At 41.2% G+C, this 16,017-nt stretch overlaps 1 protein-coding gene across 16 annotated transcripts in view; it reads left to right on the plus strand.

Annotated features, from left to right (window-relative positions):
• VEPH1 (ventricular zone expressed PH domain containing 1) overlaps positions 1–16,017 on the plus strand; it is a 184,503-nt gene that overhangs the window by 62,537 nt on the left and 105,949 nt on the right. For 12 of the 16 annotated variants that reach the window (XR_005651754.1, XR_005651753.1, XM_039857868.1 and 9 more), the window contains one exon: positions 5,968–6,177. The exons of 1 other annotated variant lie outside the window; for it this stretch is intronic. Coding sequence is in view for 13 of the 15 variants with exons in the window: in XM_039857868.1 (XP_039713802.1) it covers positions 5,968–6,177 (210 nt within the window). In the remaining 2 variants the exon portion in view is untranslated. Of the gene's footprint in view, positions 1–5,967; positions 6,178–6,707; positions 6,762–11,350; positions 11,953–11,999; positions 12,068–12,852; positions 13,651–16,017 lie in introns of those variants that run through there. 3 more of the 16 variants (XM_039857878.1, XM_039857879.1, XM_039857880.1) reach the window with 3 other exon arrangements.

A 16,017-nucleotide genomic window follows, 5' to 3' on the forward strand; every position in this document is an offset into this window, starting at 1 on the left:
TTGAGGCTGTAAGGCTGTGGCTAATAAAGCAAATGGTGGTCCCAGAGGCCATAGCAGAAGATGCCAATCAGATAGCTAAGCTAGACAAGAGAAGGAGAATTGAATTGAATGAGGAAGAGAGGGTAAAAACAGATTCCAGTAGGTCTTCTAAGTGTGGAGCGTGGATTCAAGAACGAAGAAGCCTCATAGTGATGTGAACAAACCCCGCCTGTGCCAAGATCCTAACTGGTGCAAAGATGTTGTGACAGGGGAGCTGCCCAACCCTTTGTTTCCCATCAACACTTCCCTTCTTGTTAAAGCATCCCCTCCTCTTGTCATCTCTTAGTTCTTCATGAGCTCACGCTTGATTGCCGCGGTACACAGGCAGCGAGCTAGAGAAATTCCTGATTCATCTTCTCTCTCTTACATTGTTCCTTAAATAGACAGTGGGCAAGGAGAATGAGAGGAAGATAGCAAAAGCGTTTACTGAGAGAGGAAGGTAAAATACTCACAACAATCAGAAATGTGGACTGGGACTGTCAATGCGAGTCTAGTTAATTCAATTTCAGATGAAATGAGAAGCTGAATAAGGAGGTTTTTGACCTTGTGAAATTCGTATTAAAGTGGAGCTTTTTTTCTGTGTAAAAGCTCTGCCGAATCTCTGTAACTTGGAAGGAAACTGAGTGTGTTCTCCAATGAGAGCAACGTGCAGGAATGTTTCATGGTGTTTTGAATGCCCTCTTCACTACCTACCTTTTGTACCTGGTGATCACCTGGCTTTCTAGAATTGGAGGGTAAACAGCTGCCCTTTGAAAAAAAAAATTCTGTATGTATAGCTGAATAGCTCATGAGATTATGAAGGTGGCTTAGCTTCAACATCCAAACATCCGTGAGTTTCTGATGTGGCTGGCCAGGCAGGTGGGTGCCCTTCCTCCATCATGCCCTCTGGGTATCCCTTTCTCAGCAAACCAATCTTCCTGCGTGGAGACAGGCAGTTCCTGGTTGGTGATTCAAGGCTGGAACCTCCAGAGAATTCTCAGAATTCATTTATATGAAAAGGCTGTGTGGTCAATGGCCTTCTGGGGCTAAGTCTGTATTCTTGGCTGCCATGAATTATGCAGTAGTCTGGCCAACGAAAGAAACAGAATTTAGTAACACATATGAGCATACCTGTTATTATCCTCACGATATGGGCTTCTAGCCCTAACCATACAGAATTGAGTGACAGCAAGTGGCAAGTTCAGCCTTCTGTTGATTAATGTCCAGATCCAGAGGAACTACTTTTGCAGTCTGGTCCCTAGTGAAGAGAGTCATTTTCTAGTATTTCTCTCGGCAGCATAGAGCATTCCTATTCATGTACTTCATCCTACAGCACCAAACATGGCATCTGCAAGCCGACACTGCTCAGAGGTCACCTTTGGTATTTAAAATAAGAAGCCAGTTGCAGAACATTAAGAAGATAAAGTGATAAAATATATAGACTGTTCTAAAAGAGTATTTGAAGCAGAACCATAGTTTCCAGAATATGTGTTTTGTCAGTATGGTGGGAGTAAGTAGTAAATGAAAAGAGTGGCAGTTATTTTATAGATTTCTGGAGATTAGTAGAGACTGTTAATGCTAGACAAATTAACGGAAAGAAAAAATTGAGCTTGAGGACTAATTTAAGAGGGAATACATTTACACATGCATACATACACTCACTCACATACACACACACACACACACACACGAGTAGCTCTACCTTTTATTCTATATATAAGAATTTAAATGTCATTTGCTGCCAATTAAGTTATGGTGCTATGTTTTCAAATGGCCCTACTCTCAAGGTGCTCATGGTGAGATGTGACTGTAAAACTTTAGTTCAATGACAAGATGCTAAATTTGTCAGCAGACTGCTGTGGGAGCACAGAAATGGCAGTGATTAATTCTTTTCAGGAAGGACCAGAGAAGCCAGGAATAAGACCCTCCCCTGGGCTACTTGTGTTAGAGGGTTCCAGTCTGGCTCAACTCTACCTGTGCTTCCATTTTCCATCTACTGCCTCACCTAAGCAACTGGGTCACTAAGTAGCACAGTCTGGGAAACTGGGATCTTGAGATCCCTTTCCTACATATCTCCATCCTGCTTACAGGCCTTGTACCTGAGTCTATTACCCCGAGGACAGGCCATGCCAACAGTGTCGCCTCACAGGCCCAAGGGGTGACCTGGACGAGCCGTGGGCTGGCGTATCCACATATGTGCATAGGAGATTTTTTGTAGGGCAAGGCCAGGGCTAGAAAGAGAAGGGAGTGGTAAGGAATGGGGGCTAAGGGTCATTTCTCCCTGTTTCTTCAACAGAAGCCAAAAATTCTAAATTTAAATCAAGCCTCCCACTGTTATAAAGATTTGTGTGTCAGGTAGAGTGAAGGAACATTATTTTTTATATCTACTGAATATTTGGGTGTGTGGTCTGGGGGCCTCCAGGTCCTGCATGTATTAAGAGGGGTGGGAGAGAACTTTTCCCAGAAGTAGAGCTATTTGAGGTTGGCTTTGAAAGTATGAGAGTTCGCTCCATGTTCAAGCCTCTGTGGGTATTCAGTGGCATGTCGAGTCAGAGGGTTCATGGGGGAAGAGGCAGCAGATATGCCCACCAAGGAAGACCCCTGGAATGCTGTGGCGTTGGGATTCTGGCCACGTGCTATGGGAAATCTTTGAAGTCTCGACATGATCAGATGGGGTTTTAGGACAGTGACTCTGATGGCAGTGAAGAGGCTAAACAGAAGTGAGAGATATTTGAAGTTAGGAGGCCAGTTTGGAAGGTCCATGGAATGTGGTTTATTTCCTGAACCAAGGCCATGTCAGCCTGCTCTCTCTCGGCTATCTATATTGTCTGAGTGGCTACTCTGCTCTCAGCAATAACTTGGCTTTCTCTGAGCCATGAAGCAGCCCCCAATGTGGTAGCACTGAGAGACTAACCTAAGGAAATGCCCTGTGTTTGGAAAATAAAATTCTTCCTTATCTAAGAATATTCTATCTAAAGCCCAAAGCACAACTTCTCTTTCATGTGTATGATAAACTTCAAGAAATATCTATCTTTTCTATCATCATCATAATAAACTTCGGGTTATCAGGAAATGATAGCAAAAGAGTTAACTTTTCTTTAACTGGTAAAATTGGTATTTGTTTACATTAATCAAGGTGTCTCTTCTCTTTGCTCCTCTTGTGCATTCACCTCTGCCCAGGCCTATGTATTTGCCTTCAACCTTCTTTTTTGCTTTCTCTCTCCTTTTTTTTCCTCTTTCTTTCCTTTTCATTTTTTTATTTTTCTTTATGGGGCAACTGATCTACTTTTGCATGGCTTAGGGTAAGTGCATGTGGCAACTCTGCATGTGGAATTTGAATAAAACTGGCATGGCATGTCACAGATAGCTTGGTCTTTCAGAAATAGGCTATGAAGAGTAAGGACTGGGAAATGGAAGGTTATAGAATCCGACAGGAAACGTGTAAGCACTTTCCATTCCTAAAAGCCTCAGGTTAAGTATGCTGCCCTGAACCCAGAGCAGCTGGCTGTCACATCTGCCATATGTGCCAGGAACCTCTCATGGTTTCTCCTGAAGGACATACAATCACTCCCAATGCCGAAACAGCATTATTGAACTGTTCATTCATCTGTGCCATGTACCAGAAACTAGTCCAGTCCTTTCATCCGCATGTACTAGGTATGAATATAAGTTTAAATTTACAAGTAGGATAATTTTAGTTATCTCAAAACTGTCCTCTTTTATGTTAGTTGTTGTATATGACACATGACAGTAAATATGTTTAAACATTGTGTACAACTATTTAAGTACTATGGTGAAGGGCTGAGGGGTTATCCAAATGCAACCCTGTAAAATCACTCAGATTTGCCTTTCTTTGATTTGCTCCTCAAATATTTATTGACTCGTCCTCTGGTTAGGCTCTCTGCTGGCATTGTGTATACAATGGTGTACAAAATCAAAATGATTCTTGACCTCGTGGACCTTTCGATCCAGCCTACAAGAAAGACATCTAGACCAGTAATAAGAAGACAGCATAAAAAGGACCTGCCAGAGCCATTCAGGGTATTATAGCAGCTTCAGCAGGGCCATGAGACTGAGAGGAGAAGAAGGAAGTTCAAGAAGACTTTTTAAGGAAATACCAGCTAATCTGAGGCCTCAAGAATGATTGGGGTTATCCAGCAAAATGGGAGCAATAAGAAATACTGGCAGAGTGACTCACATGAGTAACATCCCAGATGCAAGAGAAAACGTAACCAGTCAAGAAAACGTTAAAAAAATTCAGCCTGGTTAAAGTGTGCTATGAGTTGTGGCCTGGATAGGGAGAGAGTAGGATAGGTGGGTGTAGGGATAAGTCTAAAAAGGTAGATGGGAGACAGTTCAGAGAAGATACATTAAGCCTCTATCTTGGGAACAGTGGCAAATTAGTGAAGTATTTTAAGCAGGGAAGGGTCGCCACTGTGGCCCCGGGTGGAGAAAGGATTAGATAGGCAAGACTGGAGGCAGAGAGAACAGTTAGGAGGTTGTTGGAATAACTCAAATGTGGTGTAATTAGATCATTGATCTCAGCTTAAATGTCCCTGCTGAGGAAGGATGTCCCTGACCTCTGGCCTAAATCAGGACCCTGGAACAGTCTCTCACAGCATCCTGTATTTCCCTATATGGAATTTATTAATACATTTAATATATGTGTTTCTGTTGTAATTATGTGTCTTACAAAATGTCTCCTCTACTAGACAGTGAATTATTCTATGAAGTCAGGAACCTGTCACACTTGTTAACAACTGTAACTCCAGCACCTAGAACTGTACTTTACAAATAGAAAGGACTCAAAAAATATTTGTGAATGGATGAGTGGACAGATGAATGAAAATAGAGGGAAGTGGACAGATCTATGGGATCCTCGGGAGGCGGAATCAATAGGACTTGATGGTTGAGGCTGCTGTTAAGGAAAAGCAGTCATCAAAAATGAGTTCCAGTTTTCTGGCTTGAGAACCAGAGTAGATAATGGTGTCGCTTATGGAGAAAGGAGACACTTGTGGCTAGAGAGGTAAGAAAAGCAGGTTTGGGGCAAGGGGCAGATTTTGAGTTCAGCGAGTTGAGCTGTGCATCAGATTCAGTTTTAATACTGGAGGCTATTCCAAGTCTACTTTACCGAAAAAGTAACAAACCAAAAAAGCAAACCAACAACAAACAAAAGAAATAAGTATAGCAGAAATACCGATGGACAAACGATTTTGTTTTATCATTCAGTTTTTCCACAGGTTATCCTTTCTAATTCTTTTATTTTAGCAGACAAAACTCATGAAATTATCAGTGTGCAACATGTCTGTAATTAACATAGTGACTTTATTCCACAAAAAGTCGCATTTTTACTTAATATGAATTATTGCATCTTTATATTAACAAAAGCATTAAAATATAGAGAGAAACAGTGTGTGGGAATATGGTAGAAATGATTTTACTTTAATAATTCTTTATGTTATTACATTTTTGTAATCAAAATAAAAAAACTGAAGAAAACATGAGAATTCTCTTCTGCCTTCTTATTTTTATTATTAAATATTTCCAAACCATATTTCTCCAATTTGAAGGCTGTGATTAAAGTCATCAAGGATCTCTTATGTACTTATATTGCCCCCTAAATCGCAGCTTTTGTGGCAGTTTAGTGGAAATATAACATTCCTCATGAGGACATAACATGTCAAAACTGGGTTTATGAATAGCAGCACCTGAGTACTGGTAAACTTCGCTCTTCAGTAGCACAGATAAAAAGGAAAAGAAACTGAAGCCTCTGTAAATTTATAGTAAATTTTAAATTCCAGACTTGAGACATTAGCTTGAGTTCCAACGAGGGTAATAATCTCAGAACGTGTTGAGTTCAGATTGAATACAAAAAATATTAAATTGACTCTGATTTGATCAATCTCCTTCCTTCTCTTTCTCCTCTCCTCCCTTCCTTTCTTCTTGTAGGTGGTTCAGAAGTGTGTTCCTTTCCTAATCGGGCATTTAAAGGACTCGGCCCATAATGACGTCATCCTAAACATCCTCATAGAGATAGCGGGCCACGAACCACTGGCCCTGAATGGTTTTCTTCCAATGCTGAAGGAAATTAGCGAGAGATTTCCCTACCTCATTGGGCAGGTGGCAAGAATCTATGGAGCCGTTGGGCATGTGGATGAAGTAAGTTTGGCTTTTTTTCCTCTCCATTTCCCTAAATTCTATTGGCACTTAATTTACTGGAGTTCTATGACCTATGAATTTGTCCTGGGACTTCTGAGAGTTCCTGTTTTTCTTTCAAACCTTTTGCCTGAACAGCAGCCTGTAGATCAAGGGCACATAGTAGCAAGGCTATGAGGAAGATTCAGGAAGTGAGAATTTTGTTATTGAAGTATCTCTCTCCTGAGGAAAGGGAAGGGTTAAAATGGAGACAGCGCTATGAGAGATTCAAGACTACTTTTTATAACAATAACCAATAAAAGGATTTCATCTCATTTCTGGTTGCAGATCGGCTTAACCCAGGAGGCCATCAGTAAGCATAGAGTGAGGTCTCAGATACTACTTGTTAATAAGAATCCATAGCTATCTTGTCAATAAGCCTGGTCTCAGTGTGTTTCCAGCCCTCTGGGTGATGTTATTTGTGAGAGTGAAGTAAACCGTTTGTGGATGTTTAAAAGTCCTGGCCTAAATATTTGCGTAATGAAATCTTTTAGCAGGGACAGCAGGATGCCGTCAGAGCTTGTGGGGATTAGGCGACTAAGAAAGAAGTTACAGAAATTCAAGTTCTGAAAGGTGTGTGCATACGTGTGTTCACACGCATACATGTCTGATGATTTTATGTTGGGATTTAGGATTTGTGTTTAAAAAATAAAAGCAAATATACAATTAAGAGAAGCATTTACTTTCACCCACTGACATATAATATAGTTTCCTATAAGATATATATAAAATTGTATGACTTTTAAAAGGGATTTCATAGTTCATCAAGCTCAACTTCCTTGATTCTACACAAGAGAAAATTAAAAGCTGGAGAGATTACGTCACTTACCCAGACTATGATCGTGTTAGTTGGTGACTCAGTTGGAATTAGATCTTGATATCCTTGACACTCTTCCGATTTTGTCTTAAAATGGACCTTTGGTTCTGCTGAAATTTGCAGAGAGCCCAGTGAACGCTAGACTTCCTCCTAGTGGAGGATCCTTCTCCTCTAGCTTCCCCAAAGAAGGTGGCACAGCTGAGCTCCTAAGCAGCCTGCACATGTCAGCATGAGGCTGGATCTTGTAAGAGGATTACTTTGGTACTGACATGCTGCTTAGTCTAATCCCTTTCTATCCACTGTTGTTGGGAATGTCGCACGCCTGACACAATGTGCCTTCTGGTAACTTTTCCATGCCATCACCTTTGCTGCCAGGAGAACCTGCTGATGGGCCCAAGTGCTTTTGCCAACTTCAGCTGACAGCTGTTTGACTAAGTCTGCTGATGCTGCTGATTTTTTTTGTGGACCAAAAAATTCAACTTCTGATGTGGGAGACACTGATAGCTTTATAAAGTGTTCCCTTCCTATACTTTAATGGTGTTCTTTGTGTCAGAAATACATTTATGATTCATTAATGTGTAGTAATGCACACTGGAAGTGATTTCCCACAGAAAATGTAACTACTTAAAAAAATTAGCCACATACAATTGTGTCACTGTAAGTTCGTCTGAATTAAGGCAAACCTGAGAGAGAATGGTCTATTAGGAGACATTTGTGTGACTCTAGGTGGGTACAGGGTGAAGAAGGGATCCGAAAAGCATGAGGAATCACTTATTTCAGAACTTGGGATATCTCTCCTCTCTCTCTTGCTCTCACTCTCTCCCCTTCAGTCTCTCATTCTCATGTGCCCATGGAGGCATCTATGTTTGAGGGAGAAAAAAAAAAATCTAGTGGTTCTGATTCAGCTCTCCAGCAGAGAACGATTCTAGATCAAACTCTTCCAAACGTATCTGGATATCAAGATTACCTGGGGAGCTTTTTTAATAATATAAGTTCTTGGGCCCCACAGAATATCTACTAAATCAAAATCTCTAGGAAAAGGATCCAGAACTCTGGATTTATGGGACCCTCTGCCAGGGTAATTCTGATGCAGCTGTTTGTGGATCAGTATTTGAGATCTCTTGACATAAAATATTTAAAGCATTCTCTCTTTTGGACTTAGAATCAGGCCTTGTCTATCCTCCATCTTGCCTTCCTCCATCAAGCCATGCTAATCAATAAAATCTCTCCCAGGCTACTGGAAACTGTAACAGTTTAGATTAGATGTAGCTGAGAGTAACATAAAAATTAAAAATAACAGTGGCTTAAACAAATATACACATCTATATCTCTTGCTCGTAAATAATTCTAGAAGGCAATTAGTCTAGAACTCTATGTTGCAGAAACCCAGGGTTGTTCTACTTTGTTGCTTTACCATTCTCGAGCATGCCAAAGAGCACATGGCTTCCATCTCGTGCTCCAAGACGGCCACTCATCTCCACATGTCAAGTCAGTATTTCAGCCAGCAGGAAGGGAAAAGGAGTAAAAGACTCTTCCAGACAGTCAGACACAACCTATGGTTTATATCCCATTGGCAAAATGAAACAAAGCCGCATGTGACCGTACCTCGCTGCAAGGGAGGCTGGAATACGTAGTCGGTATGCTGATGGCCACATGTCCAGTTAATTGAGAGAGAAGGGCAGAAAGAAAGATGGAAGACAAAGAATGTCTCTGTTGTAGCTCATCAAGTCATTTTATTTCTTGGTGTTTCTTCTCTCTCCTCAAAAAATAATGTTTTGCACAGGATTACCTCCCTTCTTGCTCTGATATTGTTTGATTCCATTATTTCCTTTCATTTAAGATCAGCCTTACAAAGTTACCTATAAATGTCAGTCAGGCTCCGTTACTCAGGAATAATGCTCCTTCTTATTTGTTTCAAATGCCTAAATATCACCATTAGAAAGTCTTTCTTTTAGCTTTAAATAATGCCAAAGCTCAGATGACCCAAGAATAAGTATGATAGTGTAAGCAACTAATAACTGCTTCATTTGAGTGAACCTGTTCAACTTTCTAAAATCTTGTGGAGCCATATTCCTAAAGACCAAAACCAATAGGCAAGATATATATGTATGTATATTTGTACCCAGCCTCTTTCCAAAAGGAAACAAGAAAATTTCCACAGTACATTTTCAGGTGGGCATGAGGGCAGAAATCTGGTATGTGATCCTGGACACCTGTGGAGGAGGAAATTGCAATAAAGAGGAAGCAGCAGGAACTTTGCCCTAAAAGGGCCCCACCATTTTCTGTTTCGGAAGCCAGATCTATGTGAGGTAAAGGGACCTGAGTATACACAAGACATAAAAATGTTCAGAGCGTTAATGGTAAGACAGTCACAGGACCCCAGTGACTGATACTATCCTGATACTATCTAAAAATTGACTTAATTTAAACATTTTCCCTTGACACCAAAGTAAAAATTTCAGATTATTCAGGGATTCCAAGTATTGGATGATTTTGTGTCTAGGATTTGAAAGATTTTGGAAGTGCAAAAACACTAATCCGGCTTTTGAGTGTCTTGCTCCAGCTTTTGAAGTGCACAATCTGTGACTAATTGGCGCCTGTTGTTGGAGCCATCCCCTGTCTTCAGCTTCCAGCAAACTGCATTATTTGATCCTTAAAAGGAAGAAGGGGGCCTCCAGGGGATATGAAGGCCAAGGAGAGCCTCAGAGGTAGAATCAGCTCAAAATCAATCACACGAGTTATTAACTGACATGCTTCACCTGTGCTCATGTGCAGACAGGTGTAAGAACTCCAGGGCCGGCTGCAGGGAACTAGACCAGTGTCTCTGTTTTTCAGATCACATCCCATCTGGGTGGGCAAACTGTTCCAACAGCTCGATAGCAGCGTCCATCTGCGTTACACTCAGGAGAGGAGAGTTGTATATATAAAACAAAAAATTAAACCCTACAGATCCTTATTTTCTGTGTCTCCCGAATTACTTCAAGGATCTTTTTTTTTTTTGGTCCAGGTTTACGTGAAATCATACTTAATAGCCATATAGTACTTTTGTATAGGAAGATATACAGTGACTCATGGGCCATTTTCAGGTATGTGCTGTATCCGGTGCATATCTATTGGATGGAGAGTGGAACTGGGAGGACCGACGGGCAGAAAAAATCACTTCTGAGGCAACTGATGAGTTGTTGCCACTGAGGTGCACCTTCCTTAGCACTGTCCAGGAAAGAACACATCATGCCAGGATTCACCCCACTCCTGTGGTGTGCTCCGTTGAACAAATGCACGCATAAGAAATATTATTTTATTAGATATGTTCTCAACATGGCAAAATTATACATGTTCTTTTGTCTTTCTCATATGAGAAGATTTCTGTGGAGACCTCTCAGATAATAGAAGAAATGACTTCTTAGGAGCTGCTAAGGGTCTATCCCCATGCATATATCCAGATAATTCACATAAAGCCCTTAGCTCAGTGCCTGACATATAGTAAGTGCTTGATACATTTCAGCTAATAACAATAACAGCAGCAGCAGCAGCAACATAATAAAAATCTGCCTAGCTGGAGAGGGCTAATGAGAGAGGAAATATGCTTCTTCCCACTCTAGTGCATCTTTTGTAGGGTTACCAGTTTTCTCCCTAAAAATACAAGCATGATCCTATTTCTTTGTATAATCTTCTGTTGGCTCATCCACTAGGATACTATCTAAACTCCTTGCTTGGCCCCAACCTCCCTCTCTAGCTTTAGCTCTTGCTGTCCAGGCTACTCCATCCCCCTACATTCTGTCTACTAGCATTTTACAGCTTAACCTGGGCACACCTTGCTCTCATATGTCATGATCTTCACAGCCTATTCTTCTGCCTGGATATTCCCCACCCCCTTCTTCTACTTATCTTTTAAGACCCAGAACAAATGTTGCCTCCTATATAATAAGTTCTTCCCAGTATCTTTAGGAAGTTAATCACCTCACCCGCCTCTCTACTCTCACTGCACTTTGGTTGTACCTCAAAAGTCATACTGACTGTGCCATGTTGTAATTTACCTGTTATGTCTATTTCTTCTCCAAGAGCCTCTGAGCTTGCAGAGAAAAGGAGTTATACCTTATCCATCTGAATTCACCTGTGGTCAAAAGAAAGAATGAGTCATCGAGAGTACTGTTAATTAAGAATTTGAAGGTTGGATTCTCATTAATCACTTTCATCCACTCAAGTCTCTAATTCTTATAGGCAAAATAATTATAACTTAAGAGAAAGGAGGAAAAAATATTAAGAGGGAGAGGACTCGTTATTTCAGAGCCCACACAATTTATCTCTGATTTCCAACAGGTGAAAGATGAGGATGAGTTTGACAGGGGACATGGGGTCAGAAAGCATGTGATGAGGCATATCCATCTATGATTCTAAAAGATCCTGGCTCCTTGGTGACATAAGAGAAAGATGACATTGTGTGTATCATGGAAGGAGGTTTTCACATATGAACCCTTAGCAGGCAGCAAACTGGTTGAAGAATATTCATTATGGACTGAGCAGTGATCACCACCTAGCATGTGTTGTTTAAGAATCCATCGCATGAATGATCTTGCTTACCATGTGGACCCCCGTACAATATAACGTGACTAAGAGTGTGGGCTCTAGAGTCAGATTGCCTTGATTTGAATCCTGACTCAGCCACTTACCAAGTGTGTGGCCTTGGGCAAGTTCCATCACCAATCTTGACTCAGTTTTCTCATCTGTAAAATGAGAATAGCAATATTGGTCACCTCACAGTTTTGTTGTGAGGATTTAAAGAGTTTAACCATGTAGAACAGTGTCTGGCAAATGGTAAACATTCAATAAATGTCAGCACTTTAATTTATTACTTCCTTTTTCGATGTGGCTCAAGGCTTTCTCACTGTTCATGTTTGGATATGGACTGAAACTTAAGCCTAACAGACAGCATTCAGGTAAATGGCTTGCCTCTTCCCCGCTTCTCCAGGGAAGGAGACTGAATGGATGGATATATGTAGGAGAAGTCAAAACAAGGCCAGACCGGAAAGGAATAAGGTACCATAGATAACTGCATGTATCATTAAAGGGTGAAGTAGAACTGGCTATATTCTTTCCTTTTTAGGAAATAACTGGTTTATGTGGGTTTTTTTGTTTGTTTTTTGTTGGTTTTTTTTGTGTTTTTTTGTTGTTTGTTTGTTTTGGCGAAATGTATTTCTGCTTTATATTTATATTGCAGAGCATTTTTCTTGAGGAGAATAAGAGTGACAAAAACAATAACAAAGCCATATTTTATAAAAAAAAATTTATAGTTTAAAATAGGCTTTGTTTTCTTGGGGGCATTGGAAGTGCATTGCCTTTTATAAAGGACGGGTGGTCTCCAGCTCCCCACCTATAAAAACGATTCAAATAAGTTTGTAGCAATTTTTTTTTTAAATTCTCTTTAACTAAACTGAAGTGGTTTAAATTAAACCCAGGCAAAATTGACTTTTCTTGTCCATGGAGAACTGAAATAGAATATTTCAATTCTAGAGGGGTTTTTTGTTTGTTTGTTTGTTTGTTTTCATTATTTTCTTCACTCATTACACTCTCTCAGCTGAGCAAGTGGTTTCGTCCCACTTGTTTGGGTGCTGGAGTTATTATAGCTCTTTTTCCTAACATGGCAAAGAGACTCTTTTAGACGTGGCTTTGAATTTATGTGTTCTGTTCATCTAGTTAAGCCTCAAGCAAATTGAAACAATTTTAGTTTAATAGTCAAATCCTCACTGGGACCTAGTCTCATTAGAAGGCACCACTGGTTAGTAGCACATACTTTGTAGCCATGTTTTCCCCCCCTATTCCAGATCTGCAAGGCAGCAGACCTATGTGGTGGAAACCGACAGATGATGCTTTGAATTGCTCTTTACAAATGATCTCATAGCAGGTGGAAGGATGCTATGGCTGGTTGTTTTCCTCAGCTGGAGACCCACAGTCTGCACCTGTGAAGAATCAAATGGCGTGCCCTCTGAGTGCAGCCGCTGCCAGGGTGGCTGTGAAATCCTGTGCCCTCTGCCTTGTTTTCCTAACTAGCTGGGATATGCTGGCCAAACACCAGGGCGTATTTTATTACATCCTTTCTGGGCTCAGAGTCATGGACACTTTTCACGTTTAGAAGTGACACACATCTTGTGCAGGTCGCGTTTCTGTAACATCCGGCAGGACTTCCACAAAATCACTTACAGGAGGAAAAGGAAAAGAATGACAAGGGCGACTGAGGACCACACGACCGTCCTCATCCTGACTGTGGAAAACATCCTGAGAAATTGGGGCTGGGTCAACGGTTTGTGCCTTTAACGTGTAAATCAAGACTAAAGAATTTGGGAGCAGTTCTACAACAGGAAGGATCTGTGACTTAAGAACCACAATTTCCCCCAAAATGGTAAAGTTAGTTAAAACTTTGATAGGCTCCATGACTTTGGCGATTTGTTTGCTCAAGCCTTAGTTGGTGCCAGTCGACTGCTACTTAATCCTGCAGAAAGAATTGTTATCAATTAGGGATGATTTTTTAATCCCCAAATTAAAATAGCTTTATTGTTTTTATATTGTAAGGTTACATGCCAATCGTAAATAATACTATAAATAAATCTCTTGCACAGAGTAAAGACAACAAAAACAGAAAATCTTTGAATATATACATAATATGCTTTCAAATAACTGCTGATATTCTATATCCTCCCTTCTTCAATGACATAGGGTTGAACTGCTAATTCTTTTTGGGTGCAAGACCAGGGCTGGAGACACTAAGAGGAGATGGGGACACTGTGATGGAAACACTGAGAGGAAAAAGACATGGTCCTTGTCCTAGAAAAACTCACAGTGAATGAGGATGACGGAGATGTATAAGCAAGTGATTCAAATTTAATTTGGTGCCTGTTACTCATGATTTCTGGACTGGATCAAGAAGGAAGCACATAACCCTGCATAGGGGAGTCGGGGAATGTGGTATAAAGTGGGCTTGTCGGATGATGGGATTATGTCATGGGAGGACGAGAAGGAATCCATGAGAGCAAGGGCAAGCAGTTGGGGAAGGACCCAGAGTCTTCTGGATATTGAAGAGTTTCAAGCGCCTGGAGTATTGAATGGCAAGGGAGAAAGATGAAGCTGGAAGGTAGACTGGGTACAGATTACAAAAACTCCTCACTGAGTAATAGACACTTCCTACCTTCTTCCTTCTCTCTCTAAACTTATTCACTGCCAGAGCCCAGGTGACCTGGGAACAGTATTTTGTTTCTCTTCATGATGGAGAAAAGTAAATGAATACTATGTACTTCCGTTCCCAAGATACCAAGCCTGGGAAAAGGACAAACAGTCTCCACAAATAGTTGCAAACATAGAGTAGTAAATAATGGTTATAAAAGTTAGATGTTGCAACAATTTTCAGCAATGTCTTGTAATTATCAACTATAATTGAGGCTAACCAAATCCACAAAGGACTCTCAGGTCCTCTGTGAGCAGGCTGAGGCCTCTGCCTGGCGGGCTTCCCAGTCAGATTGTCCCCACAGATCTGATCTTTTTTTCTTCAAAGGGGCACCATCTGACTTTCTTACAGCAAAATCCGTGAGAGAAGTGTGTGCTTGCCCCCAAGAAAAGCAGAACGTTTCTACATAGTGACTGCCCCCTTCCAGCCTTGGGCTCAAGAAATGAATGAATCCAGGACAATTGGCCATTGGCTACAGGGAGATTGAGAGGGTGAAGTAGTTGCTAATTCCAGCTCAAATCCTGCTGCTCTCTCACAAGGACAGCAGCAATGCTTGCCCACCCCCACCATCACCACCATGGCCCTCAGACTTAAATCACTTGGTATAAGTCTGCTACTTCCAACTTCCAGCACCACCATTTCTTTGCCTACGACTTTCACCAACTTCTCAAGCCATTCTGCTAACAGTCATAGCAGGATAGATGCCAGCAGTCCTCCACCAGCGATGGGGGATTTATGAGATAACGTTTCCCCAGCATTTCCAGGCGCCCTTTCTGAGCCACTTTCCTTCTCTGCCAAACTCTTCTCCTCCCGCAATGGTCTCCTGCAGTTTCCAAATAGATGATTTGCACTTAAATCATCTCAGGGTGTGTCTGTTTCTGGAGAGTCTAATCCAATGAGGAAGCATTTCCATACCTCCCCAGGCCATGACAATCTCCTCTGCTCTGACCCTTTGATAGTGTACATCTGTAACCTGGAGTTCAGCACCTGATTTTCTTCTGGTCACATTCGCTTTCATTCATTCATTCATTCATTCATTCATTCATTCATTCAGTGTATGAATACATACACTCCCAACCCACTCTAAGCATTCACAAGGAAAGAACCATGCCTTACACTTCCTCACGCTCCCTGCACCACTCATCCCGGTAATGAGCTTACATATAGCAAGTGGCCCACAGATATTTGCCAACCAGCTGTTCTGTAGAGATTGGAACTTAACCGAGCATCGGCATTTTGTACTAGTAAATGACAGCTGATAACAAGGCAGGTTGTGTTCAAGGAGGACCAGGAAAACTACAGGCAACAGGTTCCAGTCATGGGTGATGGTTACTGGTTTTCAGAGTTTATCAGTATACTTGCTGACAAATGTGTGTGGTCGCCAGACTAGCAGCATTGGGCATCACTTGGGAACTTGAATCAGAATCTACAATTTAGCAAGATCCCCAGGTGATATGTATGCACATGAAAGTGTTAGAGACACTTGTCTCAAGGACCCAGGCCCTGCAGGGTTTATCTGCTATAGAAACCCCCAGAGATTTATCAAAAAAATTTAAGCCTACATTTATTTTGTAGTGAGTTAGAGTTGGGAACTTGGTACTGGTTCACATGAACTAAGCTAAAGCTTCTAAGAAAAGATGCATCTGACAGTTGGCTGATGTGTAGTGGACTCCTGCTGATACGTTCATTACAGTTCTCAGCATTAACCAGAATGATTCTTGCCATCTATATGAATACATGTAGATAACACATTAGAAATTACACTGAGAAG

Source organism: Pteropus medius, unplaced genomic scaffold, assembly GCF_902729225.1.
Source record: "Pteropus medius unplaced genomic scaffold, Ma_sr-lr_union100, whole genome shotgun sequence".
NCBI classification, from domain to species: Eukaryota; Metazoa; Chordata; class Mammalia; order Chiroptera; family Pteropodidae; genus Pteropus; species Pteropus medius.